This window comes from Cibotium barometz, chromosome 9, assembly GCF_041138505.1.
Source record: "Cibotium barometz isolate CiBa-2024 chromosome 9, ASM4113850v1, whole genome shotgun sequence".
Taxonomy (NCBI): Eukaryota; Viridiplantae; Streptophyta; class Polypodiopsida; order Cyatheales; family Cibotiaceae; genus Cibotium; species Cibotium barometz.
In genome coordinates this window covers 60,990,009-61,017,908 of record NC_141054.1, presented here as the reverse complement: position 1 = coordinate 61,017,908, position 27,900 = coordinate 60,990,009, and the positions used below count along the sequence as shown (strand labels likewise).

The 27,900-nt window shown below is 45.6% G+C and overlaps 1 protein-coding gene across 5 annotated transcripts in view; it reads right to left on the bottom strand.

Moving 5' to 3' along the window:
- EMB1873 (porphyromonas-type peptidyl-arginine deiminase family protein) overlaps positions 1-27,900 on the bottom strand; it is a 112,747-nt gene that overhangs the window by 64,180 nt on the left and 20,667 nt on the right. For 2 of the 5 annotated variants that reach the window (XM_086803220.1, XM_086803219.1), the window contains exons 3-7: positions 20,422-20,511; positions 20,183-20,270; positions 20,020-20,075; positions 19,862-19,940; positions 15,814-15,948 (exon numbers count right to left, since the gene is read on the bottom strand). In XM_086803220.1, the coding sequence (XP_086659346.1) occupies positions 15,814-15,948; positions 19,862-19,940; positions 20,020-20,075; positions 20,183-20,270; positions 20,422-20,511 (448 nt within the window). The remainder of the gene's footprint in view (positions 1-15,813; positions 15,949-19,861; positions 19,941-20,019; positions 20,076-20,182; positions 20,271-20,421; positions 20,512-27,900) is intronic. The other 3 variants (XM_086803223.1, XM_086803222.1, XM_086803224.1) reach the window with 3 other exon arrangements.

The window sequence follows — 27,900 nt, the reverse complement described above, 5'->3', positions numbered from 1 at the left end:
AGCTTGCAGTCAAGGGGCTTTTGCCCAATTTCTGTTCGGGACTGTTGTATGCAGTGTTCGGGACTGTAAAAGTCTGATTTTCACTCATTTGGACAGCCAGGAGAGCATTTATTGCTATTGTACCTGCTGGTACAGATTTGGCACAGCTTTGTGCAAGTTTTGGCATGGCTGTACACTGTTTTGAGTGACCAAAAGGTTCAATTTCAGCTGCTGTACTTGCCGGTACAGGTTTGGTACATCATTGGTGAGCACTTGGTACTGCTGTACAGTACTTTGGAAGAGCAACAGAGCACATTTAAGGTGCTGTCCAAAATCTGCAGCAACCAGATTTTGGTGTTTTCATCACATAAAGTGGGAGAAAAGTTGCATTCTTGCTTCCGCAGTGGGAGATAAAGCTTGGGAGAACATTTGTGAGCACTTTGTGTGCTTAGGGTGCAGTGTTTGCACATCAAATGTGGCAGAGATTGCAGGACTTGTATGCCCAACAAAGTGCCTCAAGCAAAGTGTATTGGTTGAAGAAACTCATAGGTCTTCAGATGAAGGAAGGGGCGTCTATGACAGCCCATCTAAATGAGTTTAATGGTATTGTCAGCCAGGTCATTAATCAAAAGCTGGCAATGGACGATGAGTTCAAAGCCACTTTTCTGTTATGCACTTTGCCAGAGAGTTGGGACACATTCAGGACAGCCACTAGCAATTCGCATGCTATGCTGTCATATGCAGATGTTGAGGGTGCTCTTCTTCAAGAAGAGATGAACAGGAAAAACAACTCTGTTGGAAAGTCCAATGCAATGAATGCACGTGGGAGATCCCAGCAAAGAGGAAAAAGCCAAGAAAGGGGAAGGAGCAAGTCTCGCTCCAAAAAGGATTTGGAATGCCATTATTGTGGCAAAAAGGGACACATTAAAAAGCAATGCTACAAATGGAAAAATGATCAAAAAGAAAAGGGAAAAGGCAAAGACAAAGAGAAGGATGAAGCCAAAGATGTAAAGCCAAAGGGCAAAAGTGGAGTCAAGATTGAAGAAATCAATGTGTCACATGCAGGTGGCAGTGAGGATGAGGTCCTATTTACTTCTTCACTTGATGCCCATTCACTTCTTACAGGTGGTCATGGTATGCACTCATGGATCATTGATTCAGGTGCCTCCTTTCATGTCACAGGTTGCAGAGACTTGTTTGTCAGGTATACTGCTGGCAATGAAGGAGTGGTTTATTTGGGTGATAACCATGCATGCAAGATTCTTGGCAGAGGTGATGTGAGGCTTGTATTTTCAGATGGCTCACAGCTTATGCTCCATGATGTCAGGCATGTGCCTGAGATCAAGAAGAATCTGCTTTCTACTGGACAGCTTGATGATGCTGATTATGTTACCACATTTGGTAGTGGAAAGTGGAAAATTAGTAAGGGCTCACTGGTTGTTGCCAGAGGCTCTAAGGTGGACACTCTTTACTTTATGCATGCAGGTGTTTGTCACCATGCTAATGTAAATGCAACCGAGCTGCCGGAAATCTCTATGTGGCATAGCCGGTTGGGACACATGAGTGTCAAAGGAATGGAGCAATTGTCTCGTTTGGGTTACTTGCCTTCTCTAAAGTTTTCAAGTTTTCAGTTTTGTGAGCATTGTATATATGGTAGGCAACTACAGTGCCCCCACAAGAAAGCTCTTGGATAGAAAGATGCTCAGTTAGAGCTTGTGCATACAGATGTATGTGAGATGCCTCAGCTTTCTTTGGGAGGGGCAAAATATTTTGTGTCTTTTATTGATGATGCCACACGCAAGGTGTGGGTTTATCCTCTTCGTTTGAAGAGTGATACATTCTCAGTGTTTCAGAAGTTTGTTGCTCTTGTTGAGAATCAAACTGGCAAAACACTGAAGGCTTTGCGTTCCGACAATGGTGGAGAGTATATGTCCAAACAGTTTCAAGACTTTTGTGATGCTAAAGGCATCAAGAGGGAGCTCTCTACTCCTTATGATCCTCCACAAAACGGGACAGCAGAGAGGATGAACAGGACCATACAGGAGAAGGTCCGTTCTATGTTGTCACATGCTGCATTACCTCATGGTTTTTGGGCTGAAGCTGTTATGACAGCCGTTCACCTTATAAACAGGTCACCTAACACGAGGCTTGGTGGGAAAGTGCCAGAAGAAGTATGGACAGGGAAGCCTCCGTCATACAAGCACTTGAGAGTGTTTGGCTGCGTTGCGTACGTGCACATACGCAGGGAAATGCGCACCAAACTTGATCCAAAGTCTCACAAATGCATATTCCTAGGATATGGTGACAGAGGTGAAATGGAGTATAAACTTTGGGATCCCATGAATAGAAAGATCATACGCAGCAATGATGTCATTTTTGATGAAACATGCATGTATAAGGAGCCTGCAAGGCAACAGGAGCCTGGCAGAGTCATCTTTGATGATGATGGACATCATGGACAACAACAAAGGGCTGTAAATCAGCCATTACAGCAGGAAAACCAGCCCTTAAATGGTGCTGAAAATGGTCCAAATGGACAGCCAGATATGGCAGAAGATATCCCTATGGATATACCACAGTTGGAGGAGATACCGAACATGATTTTTCAGCCTTATGGCATGGAACAGGAGCCACCAATGGGTGATATGCAGGCTGGACAGCAACCTGCAAATGATGGTCATTGGGTACGGAGGTCCACAAGACCCTCCAGAGCCCCTGACAGGTTTGTTCCAGGGGTTGACTATTTGATGCTTACTGACTGTGGGGAGCCCTCATGTTATAAAGAGGCTTTACAGAGGGCAGACAAAGCTCTATGGGAGCGTGCCATGAAGTCAGAGATGGATTCTCTGCATAAAAATGGAACTTGGAAGTTGGTGCATTTGCCTGCAGGCAAGAAGGTTTTGCCATGCAAGTGGGTATACAGGCTCAAAGTTGCACCAGATGCAAAGCCAAGATACAAAGCCAGGTTAGTGGCTAAGGGCTTTAAGCAGAAATATGGTGTGGACTTTGATGAGATCTTCTCTCCAGTGGTCAAAATGACCACACTTAGAGCTGTGTTGGCTTTGGTTGCGCATGATGATCTGGACTTGATTCAGATGGATGTGAAGACTGCTTTTCTTCACGGTGATCTCCATGAGGAGATATATATGCAGCAGCCAGAGGGTTATGCAGTAAGTGGAAAGGAGAAGCTTGTATGCAAGCTGAAAAAGAGTCTTTATGGACTCAAACAGGCACCAAGGGAATGGTATCATAAATTTGATACATTCATGAAATCTCAGAAATTCAGGAGAAGTGACATAGATCACTGCTTGTACACCAAAAAAAGCTTTGGATGGCAGTCTATTGATCCTCATCTTGTATGTTGATGATATGTTGATTGCCGGGAAATCTCGTAAGGAGATGGATACCTTGAAGCAGAGGCTGCATCAAACCTTTGATATGAAGGATTTGGGTGATGCAAATCACATTTTGGGTATGCGGATACTTCGGGACAGAAATCAGCATGTGTTGTATTTGTCTCAGAAGGAATACATTGGCAAAGTCTTGCAGAGATTCAATATGGACGGGGGGAAGAAGACTAGTACTCCTTTGCCTCCATATGTGAAACTCAGTGCTATGGACAGCCCACAGTCGGATAGTGACAGGGCTGATATGGCCAAGATTCCGTATGCTTCAGCTTGTGGCAGTCTCATGTATGCCATGGTTGCTACTAGGCCGGACATTGCATTTGCAGTGGGAGTGGTTTCTAGATACATGGCCAACCCTGGCAAGAAGCATTGGGAAGCAGTGAAAGGTGTCATGAGATACCTGAAGGGCACACAGGATTTGTGCATTTGCTTTGGCAAACAGGATGCATTAGTGCATGGTTACACGGATTCGGATTATGCCGGTCATCCAGATAACCGGAAGTCTACTACCGGTTATGTATTTACATTCACAGGAGGTGCTGTGTCATGGATATCCAGGATGCAGAAGTGCACAGCCTTATCTACTACAGAGGCCGAGTATATTGCAGCCACAGAGGCTTGCAAGGAGGCATTATGGCTATCTCGGTTAGTGGTTGATTTGGGTTATACAGGGGATATTCCATTGTTGCATTGTGACAGTCAGAGTGCCATTCAGTTGGCAAAGAACCCTGTCTTTCATGCAAAGACGAAGCATGTGGATGTGAAGTATCACTTCATCAGAGAGGTGATAGAGAACAAGCAAATTCAGCTTGTTAAGATTCACACGGATGACAACCCGGCTGATCTGTTGACAAAGAGTTTGCCTCCGGAGCGGTTTGCTCATTGCAGACACTTGATGGGCATTGGATGAGGCCATTTTCAGCCTTGATATGGCCTTGTATATTATCATGTACATGCTGATTTTTTCTTTTCCTTTACTTAAGGGCACTTTGCCTTTAAGTGGGAGGTTGTTGGGGTAAAGGCGTTATGCCCACCCTTATAGTGTGTACAAGCCCATAAGTTATAGTACATAGTACACTTAGTACTTTTAATGTACTAAGTGCACTATGTGTACTAGTGCAATATACATGTGTGATAGGGGAGTCACACACTCATGCCTCATGAGTTGACTTATCCCCACAACTCTCTCTCTCTCTCTCTCCCTTGCTTCTCTGTGTATGTCTCCCACATGACCTAACCCTAATCCTCCCACATCAGGGGTAGGGGTGGCTGATGGGTGGAGGGGGTTGGGGGGGGGGGGGGGGGGGGGGGGGGGGGGGTGGAGGGACAAGTGCTGTGCAGGTAAGAGTGAAAGAGAGGTAGGCATGGTCAGCTTCAAAAGGGGGTGGTGGAATGATAAGGTGTGCCAAAGCCGGAGATCCCATAAGGTAGTCGACAGTGCTAGTACCTTCTGAGTAGTGAGGGAAGGAGGTGAGGGTGCTGGAGAGAGAGAGAGAGAGAGAGAGAGAGAGAAGCCGAGAGAACTGTGGGTGATAGTGAGAGAGCTGTTTTAGGGTTTCGAATTGCTGGCTGCTGCTGTTGTAGGGTTTCGAATTGCTCTCTTATTGCTGTTTTAGGGTTTTGGATTATTGTTTTCTGTTGTTCTAGGGTTTCAAATTGCTCTTTTACTGCTGTTTTAGGTTTTTAAACTGCTGTTTTTTGTTGTTTTAGAGTTTCAACTGCTGTTTTAGGGTTTTGGGCTGCTGTTTTAGGGTTTTGGGTTTCTGTTTCTAGGGTTTTGGGCTGCTGTTTTAGGGTTTTGGGCTGCTGTTTTAGGGTTTTGTACAGTTGTATTCTGCTGTTTTAGGCTTTCAGCACAAAGAGAGAGAGAGAGAGGGAGAGATACGAGAAAGTGGGAGAGATGTCAACTCTGAATGAAGATTTCATTACCAAGACAATGCTTTGGGTCCTGACATTGACAAAGGCGAGACAAAGGATGAACTTCGTGAGCTAGGCCTTTCTAAGAGGCCTAAATGTTCTGGCAGTGACAATAAAGATGAGGCTATGGTTGTGGCAGCAACCCCGAAGACAAATATGCCCTTCTTGGGTGATGGGTCGTGTTGGGTGATGGGTCAAACAACGTTTGTAATGATGCACAGGTGGATTGGGATCTCTTGTTGGATTTCGCGAATTTCCTTCTTCAGGAATATCCGAATATGTGGAACATAATGAATCAAAGGCAATAGATATCCCTGAAGAGGATGTTTTGGAAGTGTGAATGGACACGCCCCGTGTTTTGCAGGTGTTGGCAACCTTCCATGAGAAGGCTGTAATTTTCTTTTTCACAAGGCGCTTGCCATCAATGCATATGATCCTTCAATGGTTGACTTCCCTTCTACAGTCAGATGTGGTAGATGAAATTTTTGATGGAACCAGGGGGTTTTTTGAAATTATGTTTAAAACGCCTAAAGCTCAGCAGTTGGTGCTTCAGAAAGTGCCTTTGTTTTTTGAGGGCCAGTTGGTGCATGCTGTCCCATGGAGACCCTTGGCCGAGTTTCAGGAAATTCTTAGGTTGCTTTGAAGGTTTTTGCACTCTAGTTGATGTGGTTTATGCCTATGTATTGAGCAAACACAGTGGTACACTTGGGTTATATTGCGATTCCCGCCTTGATTTAGTTACACTACCTGTTTGTACACATTTGTGACAGCCATGTCTGGGAATACTAGTGATTTGTTTGGCGTGTTGTTCGTTGAGGATAAGTTGGATGGCACCAACTATCCTATGTGGACATATATGATGCAACATGTACTAGTCACAAAGAATTTGTGGGTCTATGTATCAGGGGCTGACGCCAGGCCTATTGCTCTTGCACGAGCAGCAAATGCTTCAGGCACTATTGATGCAGGGGATGATGTATCTTCAGGTGGTGCTACATCTTCTACACCTTTGCCACCTACTCCTGAACAGCTAAGATGGGATACCAAGGATGCTCAGGCCCATGCGTTGATTGCTCTCTTGTGCCGCAGGCACATCGTTCTGCACATTTGTTCCTGCACCACCGCAAAGGGTGCTTGGGATACCTTGGCGGAGTTATATTCAAGTCGCAATGAGGCTCGTGTAGCTTACCTTTGGGGCAAGCTTGAGATTGACCGCATGCTTGAAGGTGACTCTATCGATCAGTACCTTACACATGTTAAAGACCTTCGAGAGCAGCTCATCGACATTGATGAGGTCTTGACACATGGCTATCTTGTTCAGAAAGTCTTGCGTAATTTTCCCTACTCTTATCAGACATTTGGGACTACATTGCGGTTGTTGAGTGGTAATGCGCCTAATGTGGTCACTTTTGACCACCTTGTGACTCTCTTGCACTCCACCATCAGATCGATTCTTCTGGCTGAGGCGGGTATTGTCATTAGTTGACCATAGCATATCTCACACTACACAAGATCATCTGATGATCACATGTACTGTCAAATGTTATCATTTTACTTATTCTTTCAATTTTCCATGGCTCAATATATCCATGGTGCCATTGTATTACTTTTGGTCTTATAGACCCTCGGGAGTACGTGGGAGTCAACATTCGGAGGCGAGACCTCCACATCACGAGGAGTACGTGGCTCCGGAGGGGTAGCTGTCCTTTTAGATCCCATCTCCGACAGATTCTCAACATCGTCCGGAAGGACGAGGATGCACGATATCTTTGGGTGCGGCTACAACTTAGCAGTGACAGAGTCATCCACACTGCTGTGTGTTATTTTGCACTGTGCCACTCCCCTTACACCGCTCATCATGGCCAGTCACAATACTTACCATTATATGGGGATATTATGGAGTTCTCATAGCTGGGGGACTACTCTTGCTTAGGGACTTCAACACCAGGACGGGGGGTCAACAGATCCCACTACTCGATCTCAATGACCCTATCCTACAGGAGCTGGACATCACTAACATGGGGCTGCAGAGATCATCACAGGACCGTCAATAGAGCCCTTTGTGAAGGATTTCCACCTTCTTGGTCCACCAACATCATCACCCCATCCTCAAAGCCGGAGATCCACTTGATCCTAATAATTATAGGATGATCATGATTGGCCACACATTGGCCAAACTCTATGGATCGATGCAAGAGGCGAAGCTCAGTCCATTTGGAGAGAGACAGGGATGCAGAGCCTTAGGACAGGCAGGCTTTCGGAGGAGCTACTCTACCCTTGACCACATCTTCACCCTGTGTGCCATCATTGAGGAGGGTAGAGCACGACATCAGAGGATTTACAGCTACTTTGTGGATTTCCACAAAGCTTTTGATACTGTACCCTAAGCCCACCGCCTCCACCATCTACGGGAGATAGGAGTCCCATCTGACATGGCGTGGAGCATCATCGCCCACTATGAGTCCGTCACCGGACGAGTGAGAGCCCTAGGAGGTACATCGCAGGAGATTTCCAGCAATATTGGGGTGAAATAGGGCTGCCCTCCATCACCCACTCTTTTTGGCCTCCACATTGATGAGATCTGGAGCTTCACTGACAGATTAGGCGGGGCTGGTCCCACACTGGCAGGCATATTGATCCCCATACTACTTTATGCAGATGATGACATCGTCCTCCTCTCCGATTCAGCCAAGGGGCTTCAGAGACAGTTGGATGCCTTACAGGACTTCTGCACTCAACGGGACCTCTTGATTAACCTTCGTAAAACCAAGGTAATGGTCTTCGATACTTCCTGCCCCTTCACATCCAGATTGAGCTTCACATACAAAGGGGATCTTGTGGAGATTGTCTCATCCTATGTCTACCTTGGTGTCACTTTCAGTGGCACATGCTTCACCATGCTTCCCGTAGCACATGCCAAAGTGACACGGGGATATGCAACCTTGAGCTTACTTGAGTGGCAGTGTTTCCAGGCACATTTCCAAGAGCCCAGGACGAAGGGTTACACCCTAGCCTTGATGTATGGAGTAGCCTTCTGGGGGCCAGATTTATCCGATGAGGATTGGCGGCGAATTGAGAGGCCCCAAGTCATGCTGTTCTCCCGTATGATCCGCAGCAAACCATCAATCCCACACCAAATTATCCAGGCAGAGTTTGTTGCAGCCCCAATGGTAGTGGATGCACTCTTCTAGACAGTCACATACCTCCATTGCATCAGTCACATGGATCCCCACAGGTACCTAAGGCTTGCCCTAGAGTCCTCGAGATAGCAAGCACTTGAGGGCTACTTTGGAGTATGGTATGCCTTAGTTTCCACTTGGTTCTCGGTATATGGACTCCACATGGACCACCTACCACCCCTTCAGTACAGTTTGGACTCCCCTTTTCTCTAGCTCTCTCATGAGGATACCAACCGGGTTATCCAGTTAGATCTTCTCAGCCTCTACACCCATTGCACATGGCTCACACCCATTGCACATGGAGCTCCCACCGAAGACGTACTTCTACAAAGATCACCGAGGATGGATTCATCTAGCATCCTGGCTACCTTAGTGTCCACATGTCCCATGCCATGCGGATTGCGATTGGCCAGATATGGGTTTCATCCCACCGCCTCACAGTGGAGATAGGTAGCCGAGCCCGTCTCTAGAGCCGGGGAGCTCATATGGAGACCCAAAGAGGAGAGGATCTACAGACTATGCTACACAGAGGTTGAGATAGAGAAGCATTACATAATTCGTTGCCCAATATACTATGAGATCCACAGGAGGTTTCATTGTCTGTTCATGAGGGATTTGGCCCACTCTCCAAGATCACTGACTTCCCAGACCAACGTTGCCTAGGGCTCTTCTTGCTCGAGCTCCGCAGACACAAGGACACTTTCTTGAGAGAGCTTCGACCCTAGCCACCCGACCCCTCTCTCGTCAACCAACCATCACCAGCTTCTTCCGGACGACCCAGGAGAAGGACACCCATATAGTGGATCCCACGGACCCACCTCGGGACTCGCCCCAGACCCACCTTGTCTGAGATGAGTTACCTCGGGCCGGGCCTCCACATTCCACATGATCTTTCTTTCCTTCTACAAACATGTCATGGGACTCTTCCATCTGCCATAGTTGTTCACCTATGTACTACAGCACCTTCAAAGCATACCTTTCTTCAGTTATATTGTGTGGAACACCAAGCATCTTGCCCTGGGACACATTCAAAGAGTCTATGCTCTTAGACCTCATTGGGAGGCTTATGATATCACACTTGACATTCAGAGAGGACTTTTTGAAGGTTGTGGTATATTTGGCTTTCTCTACTTGGTGGCCTTGCCACCAACCAGTGGAGATTGATCGTCGGTGTGAGCCCGACATGCCCGAGGTGTGAAGGAGCTTCAAAGACAATCTACCGGTCGTCCAAATCCTATTGCTTCCTTGCACTCCCATAAGCAATACTCAAAGACGGTCTACCATTGCATATGGGAGTGCAAGGAAGCACACAGGATTTGGAGTGCAATAGCCCATCTCCTTGGAAGGACGAGGAAGGATGCTTACACTTCTATTGGTTCTATCATTTGGCTGACACAGTCGGGCCCAAAGCTTAGGTATGAGGGGAACACCGAGGATTTGTTAGAAGTCATCTCCTGTCCAGTTTTATACACCGGGCCTTTGTTGTGGGTGTGCCCGCCCTTATGAGGTGTTTTATCATTTTTCCCCACTCTCCGCATTTTTCCCCTATTTTTCCCATTTTAATGTGGCTTGGGAGGCAGCCCATGTGCTGGCCGACTGCTGAACTGGTCCACGACTGCATCTGGGAGGTGGCCGACTGATGGTGATCTGGCCGACTGGAGATGTGTCTGGTCGTGGAGTTCTCAGGGCCAGTCGGCCTGCTGTAGGCAGCCGACTGCACATGTGGGGGCATATAAATAGGCCCCCAGCCCCCATACCACACTTGTATCATTTCTCGGGATCTTCTTGTGTACATAGAGCAGAGTTACACGCCTACATCTCTCTCTCTCTTGTGCTGTTTTTATGCCTGCGTTTTTGCTCTCGTGTTCCCAGATCTGGTCATCATCTCCGCTGCGTATTCTGACATGGTATCAGAGCCCTAGGCTCTAGATAGTTCTTGGGATTTGTGTGAGCAAGAGGGGGACTGTTTTGTGGCTGATTGGTGGACTGTTTTGGGCTGATCGGGAAGAGGAGAAGCAAGAGGAAGGCGGGCTGATTTGCTGGACAGCCACTTGCAGGTTTTAATTCTTCTTTGTTCCCACCCACCCACCCTTTTCAGAGTACATCCCCGCTATGGCAGATCTGTTTGAGATGGCCGAGAGACATGTGAAGATCCCGACACTCCCCACGTTCCCGGTGGACCGTCAGTTGGACGGGAACAACTACGGCATATGGAAGGTGATGATGGAATCTGTTCTGGAGTCTTACAACCTCGCCGATTTCGTCGTTGTTGGTGTTCCACGGCCGGAAGTAGAGGAAGGGGAGTTACCGTTGATCCGAAAGGACCGGGAGGCCCAGACACAGATGTGGGATCGTGTCAACGCCAGGGTCCGTTCGTTTATTTTCCTCAACTGCACACCACAGGTAATCAATCGTGTAAAGCACATGACGCTGGCCAGAGGTATATGGCAGCATTTGGCCTCACTTTACAACAGGGTATCGCCCATGAAGAGGATTTCCTTGGAAGTACAGATGCGGGTTATGAGCCCTGCAAAGTCGTCGACGATGCGGGAGCATATTAACAAGCTGCAGGCTTTTCAGCAGGAAGTTCTTCAGGCTGGGAAGGAGATATCGTCAGAGGACATGGCCATAACGTTGCTGTCGCACTTGCCCTCTTCGTACTCAGCATTTTACTCCTCTTTGATTACCAGTGGCAGGCTCAGCACCATCACGTGGGAGGAGCTTGTGCCCATGGTCCTGGACCAGGAGGAACGATTCACGAACCCTCCTCAGGGTGGAGGTTCAGAGGCCTTAACTAGCCAACGGTCGAAAGGCCGTAACTCGGGCAAAGGGAAGGCTTCATCGGAGAAGTCTTCTGAGAAGAAGTCCGACACTAGCCGCGAGAAACTGAAGGCAGAGAGGACCTGTAATGATTGTGGCGAGAAAGGCCACTACTGGAGGCAGTGTCCCAAGCGAAAGACCGAGAAGGGTGAAGACTCCTCAGCAACAATCATGAAGACTCCGGCTTTTGTGCACCTGGAGGTGATGGACACCGATGTTTCATTTTCTTCAGGCACGGAGGAGATTGGAGGACTCTCCGCAACGGATACTCGGGAGTGGATTCTCGATAGTGGTGCTTCCAGGCACATGACTCCTTCCCGTTCCGGTTTACAGGATCTCTGCAGGTGTTCTGGTCATATTCTTACTGGGGATACGTCTACTATCCCAGTTCACAGTGAGGGCAGGATGGAGATAGTTCCCGATGGGCCATGGCAGAGGGGGGAAGCATTCCTCCCAGGTGTTGTATGTTCCGGCACTTGGTTTTCATCTGTTGTCAGTGCATCAGGTTTGCAAGACTGGTGTACGGGTGGATTTTGATGAGCATTTTGTTGCTCTCCGGGACAAAGCAACAGGCCAAGTGGTTTGGGAAGGCAGAGTGGAGAATGGAGTTTACAGGCTTCAAGCACTCTCTCTCCCAGGTCCTCAGGATTGTGATGAGTGGCAGTCTGGTAATGGCTACTCAAGTGTGGATACGCTGCAGGTGCGGGCTTTCCGAGACCAAGTGGTGGATAGCTTGCCAACAGATGGCAGCAGTTGGCAGGAACTTTCCAGTACTGATGTTGGTAGTTCTTGTGTTCGTGAGTCAGAGGAAGCTGAACAGGTCACTTATGCTCTGATGTCTCGTAGTGTTCAGGACATAGAACCTCCAGTAGATGAGGATGTTCTTTCCACGGGGACCTTTCGGAAAGCCAGGCAGGTGGCAGGTGCTTACTTGCAGACGGAGGTGGTTTCTCCAGGCTTTGTGGTTCCGGATTCAGAGGGGGTGGATGACAGGTTTCATCAGGTTTCCAGGACTTGTTTGTGCACCGTAACAGGTGTTGATCCTTGTGAGCAGTGTGATGTCTCTTTGACTCAGAAGCTGTATGGTTCATTGATCTGGTTGATGGACACCAGATTGGACGGGAGCTTCCTGATGAGGCAGTTGAGCTCATGGTTGCGGATGACTCTTTGGGAGGCAGGATTGCGTTTCCTGTGGTTTCTGACAGGAGGGGGATTGTTGGATGGAGTCCGACTCCACGGTTGGAGTGACTCAGATTGGGGAGGAGATCCGGACACGAGGGGATCTACTTCAGGCCCAGGAGCAGTTTTACGGAGCAGTTGGAGACAGTCATCTTTTGCCTTGTCGAGAACAGAGGCAGAGTACCGGGCTGTTTGTGATGCTGCTTGTGAGGTGGTGAGGATGCAGAGGTTGCATTGCAGGTTTGGGCTTCCACTGAAGGAACCTATGGTCATCCAGAGGCACTTTGTTCGTGAACAGATCGTTGCTGATGACATCTTGCTAGAGTTCTGTTCGACGGAGGACAGTACGATGGACCTCTTCACGAAGTCGCTCTCTCAGGACTTGCTCGGGTGGCACCCCAGCTCCCTGTGGTTGGTTTCACAGCCAGGAGCTGAGAGGGGGTGTTAGAAGTCATCTCCTGTCCAGTTTTATACACCAGGGCCTTTGTTGTGGGTGTGCCCGCCCTTATGAGCCAGGAGCTGAGAGGGGGTGTTAGAAGTCATCTCCTGTCCAGTTTTATACACCAGGGCCTTTGTTGTGGGTGTGCCCGCCCTTATGAGGTGTTTTATCATTTTTCCCCACTCTCCGCATTTTTCCCCTATTTTTCCCATTTTTCTGTGGCTTGGGAGGCAGCCCATGTGCTGGCCGACTGCTGAACTGGTCCACAACTGCATCTGGGAGGTGGCTGACTGCTGGTGATCTCGTCGACTGGCGATGTGTCTGGTCGTGGAGTTCTCAGGGCCAGTCGGCCTGCTGTAGACAGCCGACTGCACATGTGGGGGCATATAAATAGGCCCCCAGCCCCCATACCACACTTGTATCATTTCTCGGGATCTTCTTGTGTATATAGAGCAGAGTTACACGCCTACATCTCTCTCTCTCTTGTGCTGTTTTTCTGCCTGCGTTTTTGCTCTTGTGTTCCCAGATCTGGTCACCATCTCCGCTGCGTATTCTGACAGGATTTGGTCATTATGATCCATCACGGAGTTGCTCAGCGATGTTGTCTTCAAGACATGCCGGAGTCAAGATACATCCCTCCAGCAAAGAGGTTGGACAGTGCATGGGAGATTATTGCTAGGGCACATTTGGAAGGCTAGATGCACTAAGGCCATTGAGGGCACTTTGGTTTATGAGTCACACTGCATTTGCAAGATTTGGAGTGATATCATCCACACCCTCATGGCCACTTGGGCCAAAATCCAAGGATCTTAAAGAGCATGGCAAAAAGAAAGCACGGCCAATTTATGAGAGTGGGATTATAGCATCTTTTTCACTCCCACTCATATGGGACCTTGTTGGCAACACAAGGTGTTATTACATGGACACTAATCTACGAATTAGGGACCTAATCCAACGGGGTTAGGAAGCCCCAAGAGTAGGGATTAGTAGGCGGATACTTGGCTAGGGTTTCTAGATTGATAAAACAAGCTTAATGGCATTTTATAGCAAGTTAGCTATTTATGGTGTAGTTATCACTATATAAGTGAGAGCTTGGGTTATTATGAGACACAATTGTGTGGATGCACCACTGAAGGTCTAGCTTGGACCAGGAGAGCAGACGTGCTCATGCCATGCACATGATGAGTAGTTGGCGTGTCAAAGGCTTTCAGGCAAGCTTCGGTGGTATGGGATGCCGGAGTAAGACACAGGCCTATGGGATTGTGCAGGAAGCCCTAGCCTTGGCTCGGGAGAGGGGAGATCAGTGGATGCCAATTGTGGTTGGGAGGTGAACTAGCCTGCTATCTCATGATTTGGTTTAGGACTAACCTTGTTTTAAGCTGTGTTCAGGGCAGATTTTGGAAAGAACTTCACACAAGCTACCGGATTGGTTGAGATTTCCCCCTAGTTTGGTTTGAAATCTCCCTTTTCGATATTTTTTCATACTTAATAGAAGTATGAAAAAAACATAGAAGAAGAAAAAAAAGTGAATATAAATTGTACTTTGAGAAGGGACTGGGGCCTCATGTAAAAGACTATGTATGGTCTAGATTTAATGTGGGCTACTGAGACTTTCTAAGCAAGTGATTGGTTCTGTTAAAGCTCCAAAAAGGAAAATCTAACGAGGTAAGAAGTACAATTGGGGTGAAGCAAGGCTATCCATTGTCTCCTACTCTCTTTGGGTTGTACATTGATGAGGTGGCAAATTTAATTGAGGCATGGAGGAGAGTAGTGCTCTACTAGGGCAAGTGCTGATGATCATGTGCAAATTTGCTCTTTACTTGAAAGACTTCAAAAGCAAATCATAGCACTTGAAGCTTTTTGTGCCCAAAAAGACCTGGAGATGAATCTTAATAAAATCAAAGTAGTGATGTGCAGATATACTGTTAATTAACACTTACACATACCTAAGGGTGGTTTTCTCTAGCCCATGTTTTACCATGCAGACAAAGAGTCTACGTTTTGACTATCGTTTGCCTTACTTGAGGTTCAATTAGTTTTTCAAATAACCATTTCTCGATCAAGTTTCCCTTCCCAGACCCCTTCCTAGATATCTGCTTCAGCTACCTCCATTGTGGAGTTAACAAAGCAGTCCAATGCTTTACAAGTTGCCTAGTGTAGGGCAAATTACAGGACTATCTCTCAACGAATCTACGTGGGCAAACTGTCACCATTCCAATATAGCCTCGATGCCCCCAACCCTGATCTCACCAAATCACAATATACAAATGCAAATTCTTCAACTTCGTGTCTTTTCCACTTATTAGATTCAATTGATGAGCACTAAAGAGATTGGTGGCTAGACACATAAGCTCCTAACCTCTTTCTATAATAACATAGATAACTGTGCTCTTGGTAGATACATCAGTCCTGGAATCTCTGGTACTACATGTGCCCGCACACTCAAGACCTTTATTGCAGGCCTGCAACCTCCCAAAGAAATCAAAATTAATATTGCAGTTAGACATTCCAAGCCTCCAACCAAACAACCTACGACAGTCACACAATGCCGCCGGCCAATATTCAAAGATACATCTTGCTACCCCACGCTTCATACTTGATCCAAAGACTCTTATCGTACCCACAGGATTCACACAGTAGTGGGTCAATGAAAAAGAAGAATTCAGAAGTTAGCCGAAAGATTTTCTTCTAGTTGGCCAATGCAAAATTAAAAAGACTAGAAATTATGGCTCAAAAAAAAGGGACAAAAAAAAATTGCTTTCAAAAAGGGGGTCATTGGAGCACAAAAAAAGGTATGATGTGGGTGTTTATCCACATGCTCGCGGGAGGGAAAAAGTGGCAGAGAGAGGAGAGGAAAAGGGGGGAGGCAGGGAGGGTGAGGTTGAAATCATACCATACAGACCATATGGTAGCCAAATGATCTTATCCACGCCCAGGTAATCCCTCAAATGAGCCTCAATTTGCTGCTGTGTCGACAAGGGGTTGCGATTAGGGTTTAACAAGCACTCCTCGGTTGTGATGCAAGTCCCTATAAAAGGGGAAAAAAACGCACTTTGTCACAAATATTGTGCAAGTAGCACTTGAAGTTTCTTCATCAATGCTTACTCAAAAAAACAGACAGTTTCTTGAAAATTTGTTTACTAATGGAAAAAAAGAAAAAAAAAATCAGTCTTCGTTGATTTTACTATCCCTTTTGGTTCTATGAAATTGTTGACTTATATGGACAATTAAGAAATTGGGAAATCACAGAGCTTGCTTGAGCAACAAGAGCTTCACTTGAATCTGACCTAAGAACTGCACCTAAGAATGGAATAAAATGACACTAAAACTTTACCTTGTGGTTCATTAACGCACAAAGGAGGACAGTAAGCGAGTCTATGCATAGCATGCAAGAGTGAGAACTGATTTATGATCTGCAATCATTGTAATTACTCATTCATTCATCAATAATATACAGTAGTCTTTCTTTCTACTTCTATAGGTCATCATTCACATGTGATTAGTGTTAACCTCACTTGCTTAGCAAAAATCATCATTAATTAAGCTTCCGCATTAAGTTAGCATGTTGTAATTTCATATCATATGTTCATCATTGAAACTGAGACGGTTTTAAAAAAGTGTGCCGATGCATGTTAAAGTGCCATAAGGTACTAATTGATGCAAGTGAGGATGGCAAAATGAGGACTTGCATGATGGGGTGAATGGAAAACGTTGATACGGAGGTGTACTCTTCTGATCCAGATGTTGTGATTGCATGCCCTTGGTCTTGGCTCTCTTGCCCTTGGTCTTGGCTCTATGCACCCTTGTCTCTCAATGCTTAACTGACCCTTACACTTTGCCTTTATACAGGGATTGTGTTCATATTCAGGTCGGCCAGCCCTTTTCAAGCCATACAAAGTCATCAACGATGTAATAAAATGTGTTCATAGTGTGCCCAATACTTGTCCCAACCATTGGTGTGTTACTTGGGCACCTATAGGACTGTCAAAACTGCTCCAAACTACCCATATACAGCCTCTCTTTGCCCTTAAGGCACTGCAAGGAATAATCACGTCTATGTGGCACTGGATTAAGGTGTGAATGTAACAGAAATAAATTAGTTATACAAGCCTACAACCACTAAGATTACCTAAGTTCAACCATACCAAAATGATAACTTGTGTGGCCACTGATTCTTCTCCAGAAGTCCATGAGAACTCAGTGTGACCTACAGTCCTTCTCAAAAAGTCTATCACAACCCTAAAACAGCATCTCTCAACCTCTCCACCATCAAATAAAAATAGGAGCAAAATACTCGGATCTCTAAAGGATCGGTTCTCATTTCAGTCCCTGATCTGAAAGACTCTATTCTCTTTTGCTGCAAGTTTCCTGCAATAAATGGTCCCCAAATACGCTCACCCACACGCATGTCATGGCCCCTAGGGTGCACATGACACCACACGCTTAGATGAGCAGATATAACACCATTTTTTAGCAGGACCTAGTAGAGTCTGTGTAGGTCAGCTTTGAGTATGAGCCTTTGAGCATGGATGTAGAATTGAGGCACAACTAAAGAGACCCTGAAATCTTTGGATCATGGTATGGACCCAGTAGAGTCTGTGTCGGTCAGCTTTGAGTATGAACCTTTGAGCATGAATGTAGAATTGAGGCACAACTAAAGAGACCCTGAAATCTTTGGATCATGGTATGGAACATGATAATAAAGTTGTAATCTTTTTAAGCGCTGAAAACATGCTTAAAAAAGGGCCCAAAATGTAAACTCAAAGTCCTCAGGCATCGATTGAAGATTAGGCCTCTTACAAAGGATCGATAAGGCCAAATGTAAGAATTTTTAGATTCTCAAAATGTGGTGTAAAGTGACGCACCAATTTTAACACAAGGGCGCATGGCCTTCTATTGCTAGGAGTTTCTGCTTTGAGGCGAACGTTTGTCTCTTTCTCTCCTTATCTTCCTTCTTTCATGCAAGAAAGGCATCCGCTTACCCCCAAACCTTCTAAGCAACCCTTTCCCCTCACATTTTTACCACTTTACCGTGGGCTGGTTAGTAAAAGGACAAGATCAGCTCCAAGCAGGGGTGGATACACATGGGAATTGTGGAACAGAGCAAGAGGGCCAATGTGATAGTAATTACTTTGTCCATCACCAAGTGCATAGTTTTCTCCATACGACGTACGACACCATATCGTACGGAATACCGTACGGACTCGTACGGATTTTTTGAGAGAAAAAATTCCCCGAAAATCCCCCCCCCCCCAAAAAAAAAGGGAGTAATGGTCTTGTTTTTGCTTGTCTATGGCTCTTTGAGCTTTCCTCTGTACCATGATGCTTCCCTCCTTTTTAAAATACTCCATATCTCGAAATTGGAAATACCTAAGTTTATAAGTAATTTTTTAAAACACACGATGAGATTCCGGTAGTTCTTCCTCCACTCTTGCAAATGAGGACGCTCCGATTGCCTTGTCACAGGAGCTTAGAGAGCCCGAGTTTGATAGCGAGGGAAACATCCTTAGTGAAGATGACTTCTACAAGCGCTCCGATGGGCACTCTTCTAATGGAGATGATCCTAGCGAGAGCTCTGATTTTGATAGTGATCGCTTCTCCATCTAGTGTCTAGCCCCAACCCTCTAGCCTCCCTTTTTTGTGCACCACTTTTTGTACTTACTACTACAGCTACGTGCGCCTAGAGCAGCTCGCATTGTATGACTTAGGCTTTAACCTAGCATCTATGTATGTTTTCAACTTGGTTTTAATGGAATTTTGGTTTGAGTCGTGTGACAACTTGTCTTCTCTTTGAAATTGAAAATACTAAAGTTTGTAAGTATTCTTTTAAAGACCGTACAATAAGAATTTTTTTTATATCATACCGTCTTTTCCCGTACAATATCGTATCATACAAACCGTACAGTATCGTACCTGACAACTATGACCAAGTGGCTAGCAGATAGAACCAGTTAAGGCCTTTTGCGTAAACAACTTAAACAAGCAATTCATGAGTTCTCCCATCTTTAGAAGTATGTCATATTTCGGTGAAATTATCAGTCAATGTACATCTAGCATTACTATACCTTCATAATATTCAAACTTCGAATTGAGAGAATACTTGCACTTATTTAACAACAAAAAAACACAAGCAAGGAAAACAAACACATCTAGCATTTGTGTTTGTGTACATTTTTTAAAGCAATTCAGTTTAAATTGTCTTTCTATTATTTTGTCATTCAAGTTTCCCCAAACATCTCAACCTGGCAAGCCATAATCCTCATTGACGTCTACCTATCTGTGCCTAGAGTAAGAGGGTCTCTTTGGGAGGGGAGAACAATGTGAGAATTAAAGTCTCTCTGTCGGGTGCAAGCCTTCCTCTAAATTTTCAAACAAAATTCTCGTAGTGATCAAGATTTTTTGACGCTTATATACATATATAAGTATCTTTTCATACTTTCAGACGACCTTTTATTAAAATTATAAAATCTGTTTTTAAAAGACTGACCTCTCTACAATCTGAGCCCTACCATGGAGTTTGAACTCGACTCACAACATGAAAATTACAACACAACTGGCAATCCATGGTTGAGGTATTTTGCATTTCACAATGCCATAAAATGGAGCTAGCACTTTGAGGCACAAAATTGTGAAGCAGCTAAAAGCCTCATACTAACCATGTTGCAGCAAGCTAAAGCATAAGTAAGCAGAATAGCAAGAAGTATAGTCCCAAGCAAGGGTAATGAATCTAACCAAGCACGACCTAGAATGTTTCAGTCTTTTTTTAATTTAAGCTATTTGGCTACAAACATGCATCACACTTGGGGTTTCGGCTCCCCAAATGGATGGAATGGAGAAACATGAAACGCCACCTTGCCCTTACGCAATTCATCTAATGAACCAACAAAGACATCCAAATAATCCAAACACTGCTCTAGTTGTGAATGGTGTTGAGACGTCACCTTCTCCATCTACATGTATGCTGCCTCCTTCAAGAACCAAACTTTGAGAGTACCTTGGCACTCTCTCTAATCCAAGTATCTGCACACAAGTGTTGCTTTGGAAAATTTTCTCAGGAAAACTTCACACCATCTCTGAAAGAAAAGAAAGAAGACTTTACCTTCCTTGCAACAAGGCTATCGAGACTCCAATCCGAATAGCAGCCTTCATTGATTCCTGAAAATCCCGACACTCTAAGATGAAACTTGGCAGCCCCAAAAAAACCCCAAAAAAAAAACTCATGAACTCGCAATAAAGTATGAGGTATACTAGCGTAATTCTACCTCCCCAAGAGTTGAATGTCCAATGTATGCCGGCCACATCCCTAGTTTTCTTTTCAGTGCCTTCAAACGACCTGTCTCGCACAACAAACTTTGAATGGACATGACATTGATTAAAACTAAATTGCACCACTTCAAATATTATTCCAACCCTTAAAAAAAACTGCACAAAATAGGCCTTTTATACACTCTGAAAAACAAACGCGAGAGAGAGAGAGAGAGAGGGGTGTCTGTGTGCTTACAGTGGGGCCTGTGTCTCTAAACCAGGAGTCATTCATACTCATCTCTACGACCCTGATTGAAAGGGGTAGCTGGCTGCGGGCATTTTGCCACTGCGATGTAGTGCAGAAAGACTATATATTAGGTATGGTTTATGCCTTGATTAGAAAAGATAACAAAATTCAAGTGTACATCAAATATAGTTGAAGCTTTAATCAAAAGCATGATGCCAAAAAAAAAAAATGCTCGACCTCCACCTTGTAGCACCCCCCCCCACCCCCCCCCCACCCCCCACACAGGGCCTCTCCACACCTCCTCCCCGGACTTCACCTTCACCCTGCGCACCCCTCTCCCTTGTGGCCGACCCCCCCCCCCCTCCTTTCTTTGCCCCCTCTCCACCTTAAGCAACCCACCAGCCCCTTCTCCCACCTTCGCCTCCCTCTCTTGTTCCTAATCCCACCCCCCACCCCTCCCTTCTACCCTGTTTGCATCCCACCACCGTCCTCCTCCCTCCCCGGCCTTCACCTTCACCCCGCCACCGTCCTCTGCCTCTCTGAACCTCCTCTCCCTAGCCTTCACCTTCCCACTGTGAACCGCTCTCCCTTGCGCCCCAACACACACACACCCCCCCCCCTCCTCCTTCCCCTTTTCTCCGTCTCCTCTCCCCCTTAAGCAGCCCCCCAGCCACTTCCTTGTTACGTCCCAAGGCTAATCGCAGTTAAAACCTTCAAGTTAGGTTAACCATAGCCTAGGGGTTGGGCTTTTTTTTTTTAATCCTTCTATTGGTTAAAAAATAGCAGCCCAAGGGCTAGATGTACATACTCAGCACCCTCAAAGGAGGCAAAATACAAACGGGGGAGCGGTGTTGCCCTCAATGCCTGGCCGCTCTTGGACGCAACAAAGAACCCAAATAATGACTTTCCCCAAACCCAAACTAGTGCCACTCCTAGAGACTCGGACTCTACCCTATCCAAGAAGTCAACACACATGGGTGCCAAAAAAGAAAAAATTTATAGGTTCACTAGGCTCTAATTCCAACTGTAGAACACTTGTGCCTATGTGCTAGGGTTTTTTAGAGATAGAAAGAAGAGTGTGGAAAAATCACACACAGCACACACAAGAGTCCTAAACTTGTCTGTATTATATAAAAGAAGAGGATGAGTACTGAATCTCTAGTACAATGGAAAACGTCAGTGACCTACTGTATAGTCTTGGCTAGCACTTCACCCCCAGAGAAATGCTATGTGAAGTCCAACACTAAGGAAGCAAATGATTATGACAATTTGGCTACACACACACACACACACACACATATATATATATGTATGCACCAATGCTATTGGTCGGTATGTTGTCGGCCACGTCCAAGACTTGTCATGGCATCACTACCACATGGCACCCACGCTTGCCCACGGGCTTGTACATGCTTGATGGGGAGAAAACAGAATTCGGGTTAGAGTTCATTCATGGGAGACATACACAGAGAAGCAAGGAAGAGAGAGAGAGACAGAGTTGTGGGGATAAGTCAACTCATCAATTTTAGTGTGTGACTCCCCTATCACACATGTATATTGCACTAGTACACATAGTGCACTTAGTACATTAAAAGTACTAAGTGTACTATGTACTATAACTTATGGGCTTGTACACACTATAAGGGTGGGCATTATGCCTTTACCCCAACAACCTCCCACTTAAAGGCAAAGTGCCCTTAAGTAAAGGAAAAGAAAAAATCAGCATGTACATGATAATATACAAGGCCATATCAAGGCTGAAAATGGCCTCATCCAATGCCCATCAAGTGTCTGCAATGAGCAAACCGCTCCGGAGGCAAACTCTTCGTCAACAGATCAGCCGGGTTGTCATCCGTATGAATCTTAACAAGCTGAATTTGCTTGTTCTCTATCACCTCTCTGATGAAGTGATACTTCACATCCACATGCTTCGTCTTTGCATGAAAAACAGGGTTCTTTGCCAACTGAATGGCACTCTGACTGTCACAATGCAACAATGGAATATCCCCTGTATAACCCAAATCAACCACTAACCGAGATAGCCATAATGCCTCCTTGCAAGCCTCTGTGGCTGCAATATACTCGGCCTCTGTAGTAGATAAGGCAGTGCACTTCTGCATCCTGGATATCCATGACACAGCACCTCCTGTGAATGTAAATACATAACCGGTAGTAGACTTCCGGTTATCTGGATGACCGGCATAATCCGAATCCGTGTAACCATGCACTAATGCATCCTGTTTGCCAAAGCAAATGCACATATCCTGTGTGCCCTTCAGATATCTCATGACCCCTTTCACTGCTTCCCAATGCTTCTTGCCACGGTTGGCCATGTATCTAGAAACCACTCCCACTGCAAATGCAATGTCCGGCCTAGTAGCAACCATGGCATACATGAGACTGCCACAAGCTGAAGCATACGGAATCTTGGCCATATCAGCCCTATCTGTATCTGACTGTGGGCTGTCCATAGCACTGAGTTTCACATATGGAGGCAAAGGAGTACTAGTCTTCTTCCCCCCGTCCATATTTAACCTCTGCAAGACTTTGCCAATGTATTCCCTCTGAGACAAATACAACACATGCTGATTTCTGTCCCGAAGTATCCGCATACCCAAAATGTGATTTGCATCACCCAAATCCTTCATATCAAAGGTCTCATGCAGCCTCTTCTTCAAGGCATCCATCTCTTTACGAGATTTCCCGGCAATCAACATATCATCAACATACAAAATGAGAATCAATAGACTGCCATCCAAAGCTTTCTTGGTGTACAAGCAGTGATCTATGTCACTTCTCCTGAATTTCTGTGATTTCATGAATGTATCAAATTTATGATACCATTCTCTTGGTGCCTGTTTGAGCCCATAAAGACTCTTTTTCAGCTTGCATACAAGCTTCTCCTTTCCACTTACTGCATAACCCTCTGGCTGCTGCATATATATCTCCTCATGGAGATCACCGTGAAGAAAAGCAATCTTCACATCCATCTGAATCAAGTCCAGATCATCATGTGCAACCAAAGCCAACACAGCTCTAAGTGTGGTCATTTTGACCACTGGAGAGAAGATCTCATCAAAGTCCACACCATATTCCTGCTTGAAGCCCTTAGCCACTAACCTGGCTTTGTATCTTGGCTTTGCATCTGGTGCAACTTTGAGCCTGTAAACCCACTTGCATGGCAAAACCTTCTTGCCTGCAGGCAAATGCACCAACTTCCAAGTGCCATTTTTATGCAGAGAATCCATCTCTGACTTCATGGCACGCTCCCATAGAGCCTTATCTGCCCTCTGTAAAGCCTCTTTATAACATGAGGGCTCCCCACAGTCAGTGAGCATCAAGTAGTCAACCCCTGGAACAAACCTGTCAGGGACTCTGGAGGGTCTAGTGGACCTCCGTACCCATTGACCATCATTTGCAGGTTGCTGTCCAGCCTGCATATCACCCATTGGTGGCTCCTGTTCCATGCCATAAGGCTGAAAAATCATGCCTGGTATATCCTCTAACTGTGGTATATCCATAGGGATATCTTCTGCTATCTCTGGCTGTCCATTTGGACCATTTTCAGCACCATTTAAGGGCTGGTTTTCCTGCTGTAATGGCTGATTTACAGCCCTTTGTTGTTGTCCATGATGTCCATCATCATCAAAGATGACTCTGCCAGGCTCCTGTTGCCTTGCAGGCTCCTTATACATGCATGTTTCATCAAAAATGACATCATTGCTGCGTATGATCTTTCTATTCATGGGATCCCAAAGTCTATACCCCATTTCACCTCTGTCACCATATCCTAGGAATATGCATTTGTGAGACTTTGGATCAAGTTTGGTGCGCATTTCCCTGCGTATGTGCACGTACGCAACGCAACCAAACACTCTCAAGTGCTTGTATGACGGAGGCTTCCCTGTCCATACTTCTTCTGGCACTTTCCCACCAAGCCTCGTGTTAGGTGACCTGTTTATAAGGTGAACGGCTGTCATAACAGCTTCAGTCCAAAAACCATGAGGTAATGCAGCATGTGACAACATAGAACGGACCTTCTCCTGAATGGTCCTGTTCATCCTCTCTGCTGTCCCGTTTTGTGGAGGATCATAAGGAGTAGAGAGCTCCCTCTTGATGCCTTTAGCATCACAAAAGTCCTGAAACTGTTTGGACATATACTCTCCACCATTGTCGGAACGCAAAGCCTTCAGTGTTTTGCCAGTTTGATTCTCAACAAGAGCAACAAACTTCTAAAACACTGAGAATGTATCACTCTTCAAACGAAGAGGATAGACCCACACCTTGCGTGTGGCATCATCAATAAAAGACACAAAGTATTTTGCCCCTCCCAAAGAAAGCTGAGGCATCTCACATACATCTGTATGCACAAGCTCTAACTGAGCATCTTTCTGTCCAAGAGCTTTCTTGTGGGGGCACTGTAGTTGCCTACCATATATACAATGCTCACAAAACTGAAAACTTGAAAACTTTAGAGAAGGCAAGTAACCCAAACGAGACAATTGCTCCATTCCCTTGACACTCATGTGTCCCAACCGGCTATGCCACATAGAAATTTCCGGCAGCTCGGTTGCATTTACATTAGCATGGTGACAAACACCTGCATGCATGAAATAAAGAGTGTCCACCTTAGAGCCTCTGGCAACAACCAGTGAGCCCTTACTAATTTTCCACTTTCCACTACCAAATGTGGTAACATAATCAGCATCATCAAGCTGTCCAGTAGAAAGCAGATTCTTCTTGATCTCAGGCACATGCCTGACATCATGGAGCATAAGCTGTGAGCCATCTGAAAACACAAGCCTCACATCACCTCTGCCAAGAATCTTGCATGCATGGTTATCACCCAAATAAACCACTCCTTCATTGCCAGCAGTATACCTGACAAACAAGTCTCTGCAACCTGTGACATGAAAGGAGGCACCTGAATCAATGATCCATGAGTGCATACCATGACCACCTGTAAGAAGTGAATGGGCATCAAGTGAAGAAGTAAATAGGACCTCATCCTCACTGCCACCTGCATGTGACACATTGATTTCTTCAATCTTGACTCCACTTTTGCCCTTTGGCTTTACATCTTTGGCTTCATCTTTCTCTTTGTCTTTGCCTTTTCCCTTTTCCTTTTGATCATTTTTCCATTTGTAGCATTGCTTTTTAATGTGTCCCTTCTTGCCACAATAATGGCATTCCAAATCCTTTTTGGAGCGAGACTTGCTCCTTCCCCTTTCTTGGCTTTTCCCCCTTTGCTGGGATCTCCCACGTGCATTCATTGCATTGGACTTTCCAACAGAGTTGTTTTTCCTGTTCATCTCTTCTTGAAGAAGAGCACCCTCAACATCTGCATATGACAGCATAGCATGCGAATTGCTAGTGGCTGTCCTGAATGTGTCCCAACTCTCTGGCAAAGTGCATAACAGAAAAGTGGCTTTGAACTCATCGTCCATTGCCAACTTTTGATTAATGACCTGGCTGACAATACCATTAAACTCATTTAGATGGGCTGTCATAGACGCCCCTTCCTTCATCTGAAGACCTATGAGTTTCTTCAACCAATACACTTTGCTTGAGGCACTTTGTTGGGCATACAAGTCCTGCAATCTCTGCCACATTCCCCAAGCTGTCTTCTCTTCACGAATGCTGAAAAGTAATGAGTCTGACACAGATAACATGATAGTAGATCTTGCCAGCTCATCCATATCTTCCCACTCTTCAGCAGTAAGAGAAGCGGGCATTACAACCCTTTCTTTGATAGGCTTGTGCTGCTTTTTCTGGAGCAACACATTGTAGCACTGGGTTTGCCAAATATCATAGTTATGCGAGCCTTCAAGCTTCTTGATGTGAAGCAATGAAGAGCTCTCACCTGTGGTTGCCATAGCAATATGCAACCTGTCAATGCCTGACTCCCTGCAAAAATGTGCAAACACTGCACCAAAAGCACACAAAGTGCTCACTGTTGTTCTCCCAAGCTTTATCTCCCACTGCGGAAGCACAAATGCAACTTTTCTCCCACTTTATGTGATGAAAACACCAAAATCTGGTTGCTGCAGATTTTGGACAGCACCTTAAATGTGCTCTTTTGCCCTTCCAAAGTATTGTACAGCAGTACCAAGTGCTCACCAATGATGTACCAAACCTGTACCGGCAAGTTCAGCAGCTGAAATTGAACCTTTTGGTCACTCAAAATAGTGTACAGCCATGCCAAAACATGCACAAAGATGTGTCAAATCTGTACCAGCAGGTACAATAGCAATAAATGCTCTCCTGGCTGTCCAAATGAGTGAAAATCAGACTTTTACAGTCCTGTACACTGCATACAACAGTTCCGAACAGAAATTGGGCAAAAGCCCCTTGACTGCAAGCTGATTTTTGAGGATTCAAGGCATAAATGTCTTGCCTGCTGCTTTGCCAAGCTCAACAAGCATACAAACTTGAAAAGCCCCTTGAATTAAGATCAATTTCTGATCATACATGGTACATTGACGCACATAAAGGCATCCAGAGTGTTCATGATGCTTCCCCCTGGCCACATATACATCAAATACATGAAAGCCCCTTGATTTACAGGCACATTGAGTGCTTGTAAGGCATCAGCACATTATCCACAGCATCAAATGCGATTGCTTGCATGCAAATCAACCAAATCGGCACAAAAGCCCCTTGATTTGCACTGCAATTTGCTGCAATTTTGCCCAAATGTGCGATTTTTCACATCATACAGCATGTATGAGTGCTTAATTGCACAATTACATCAAAAGCCCCAAATTTCGACATCCAATTTCCTGCAAATTGATCCTGATTGTGACCAATTTCCTGCAAATTGATCCTGATTGTGACCAATGTCACCCAATTTTGCCAATTTTGCTCAAAATTGAGCAATTCGACACCTGTATCTGCTCAATTGTTGATTGTACTTGCTCAATTGCAAATCCCAAAAAAAAATTGAGGAAAATACCTTGTAATTTTTGATTTTTCTTCAATTTGCAGGCTGTTGCAGGAAAAGGGGTTTTGCTGATGCTGCTGCAGAATTAGTGCAGATGAAGGACTCCTGTGTGCTGCAGAAACGCAGGGAATACGAGGATCGATCTTCTTGAAGCTCTTCAAACAAAACAAAAAAAGTCTTCCTTCTCTGCAGAGAGTGGCTTGTGCGCCTGAAATGGCTGGACAGCACACGTCTCCACCTCGCCTACCTTCCACTCGTTATGCCCCGCTCTCCTTACTTCCACTTGTTAGCAACGATGTCTGCAAGATCGACAACGCGCTGGGAGTATTCCCATTCATTGTCGTACCAGGCGACGACCTTCACTATATCGTCGCCCATGACCATGGTGAGGGAAGAGTCGATGGTCGACGACACATTCGAGCAGCGGAAATCCACTGACACCAGGGGTTCGTCGCATACGGCCAGAAAGTCGTTCAAGTCCTTGCTTGCAGCCTTGTAGCGCTACACGATTAGCGCCTTCACGATTACACGCCTGCGCAGCCTTC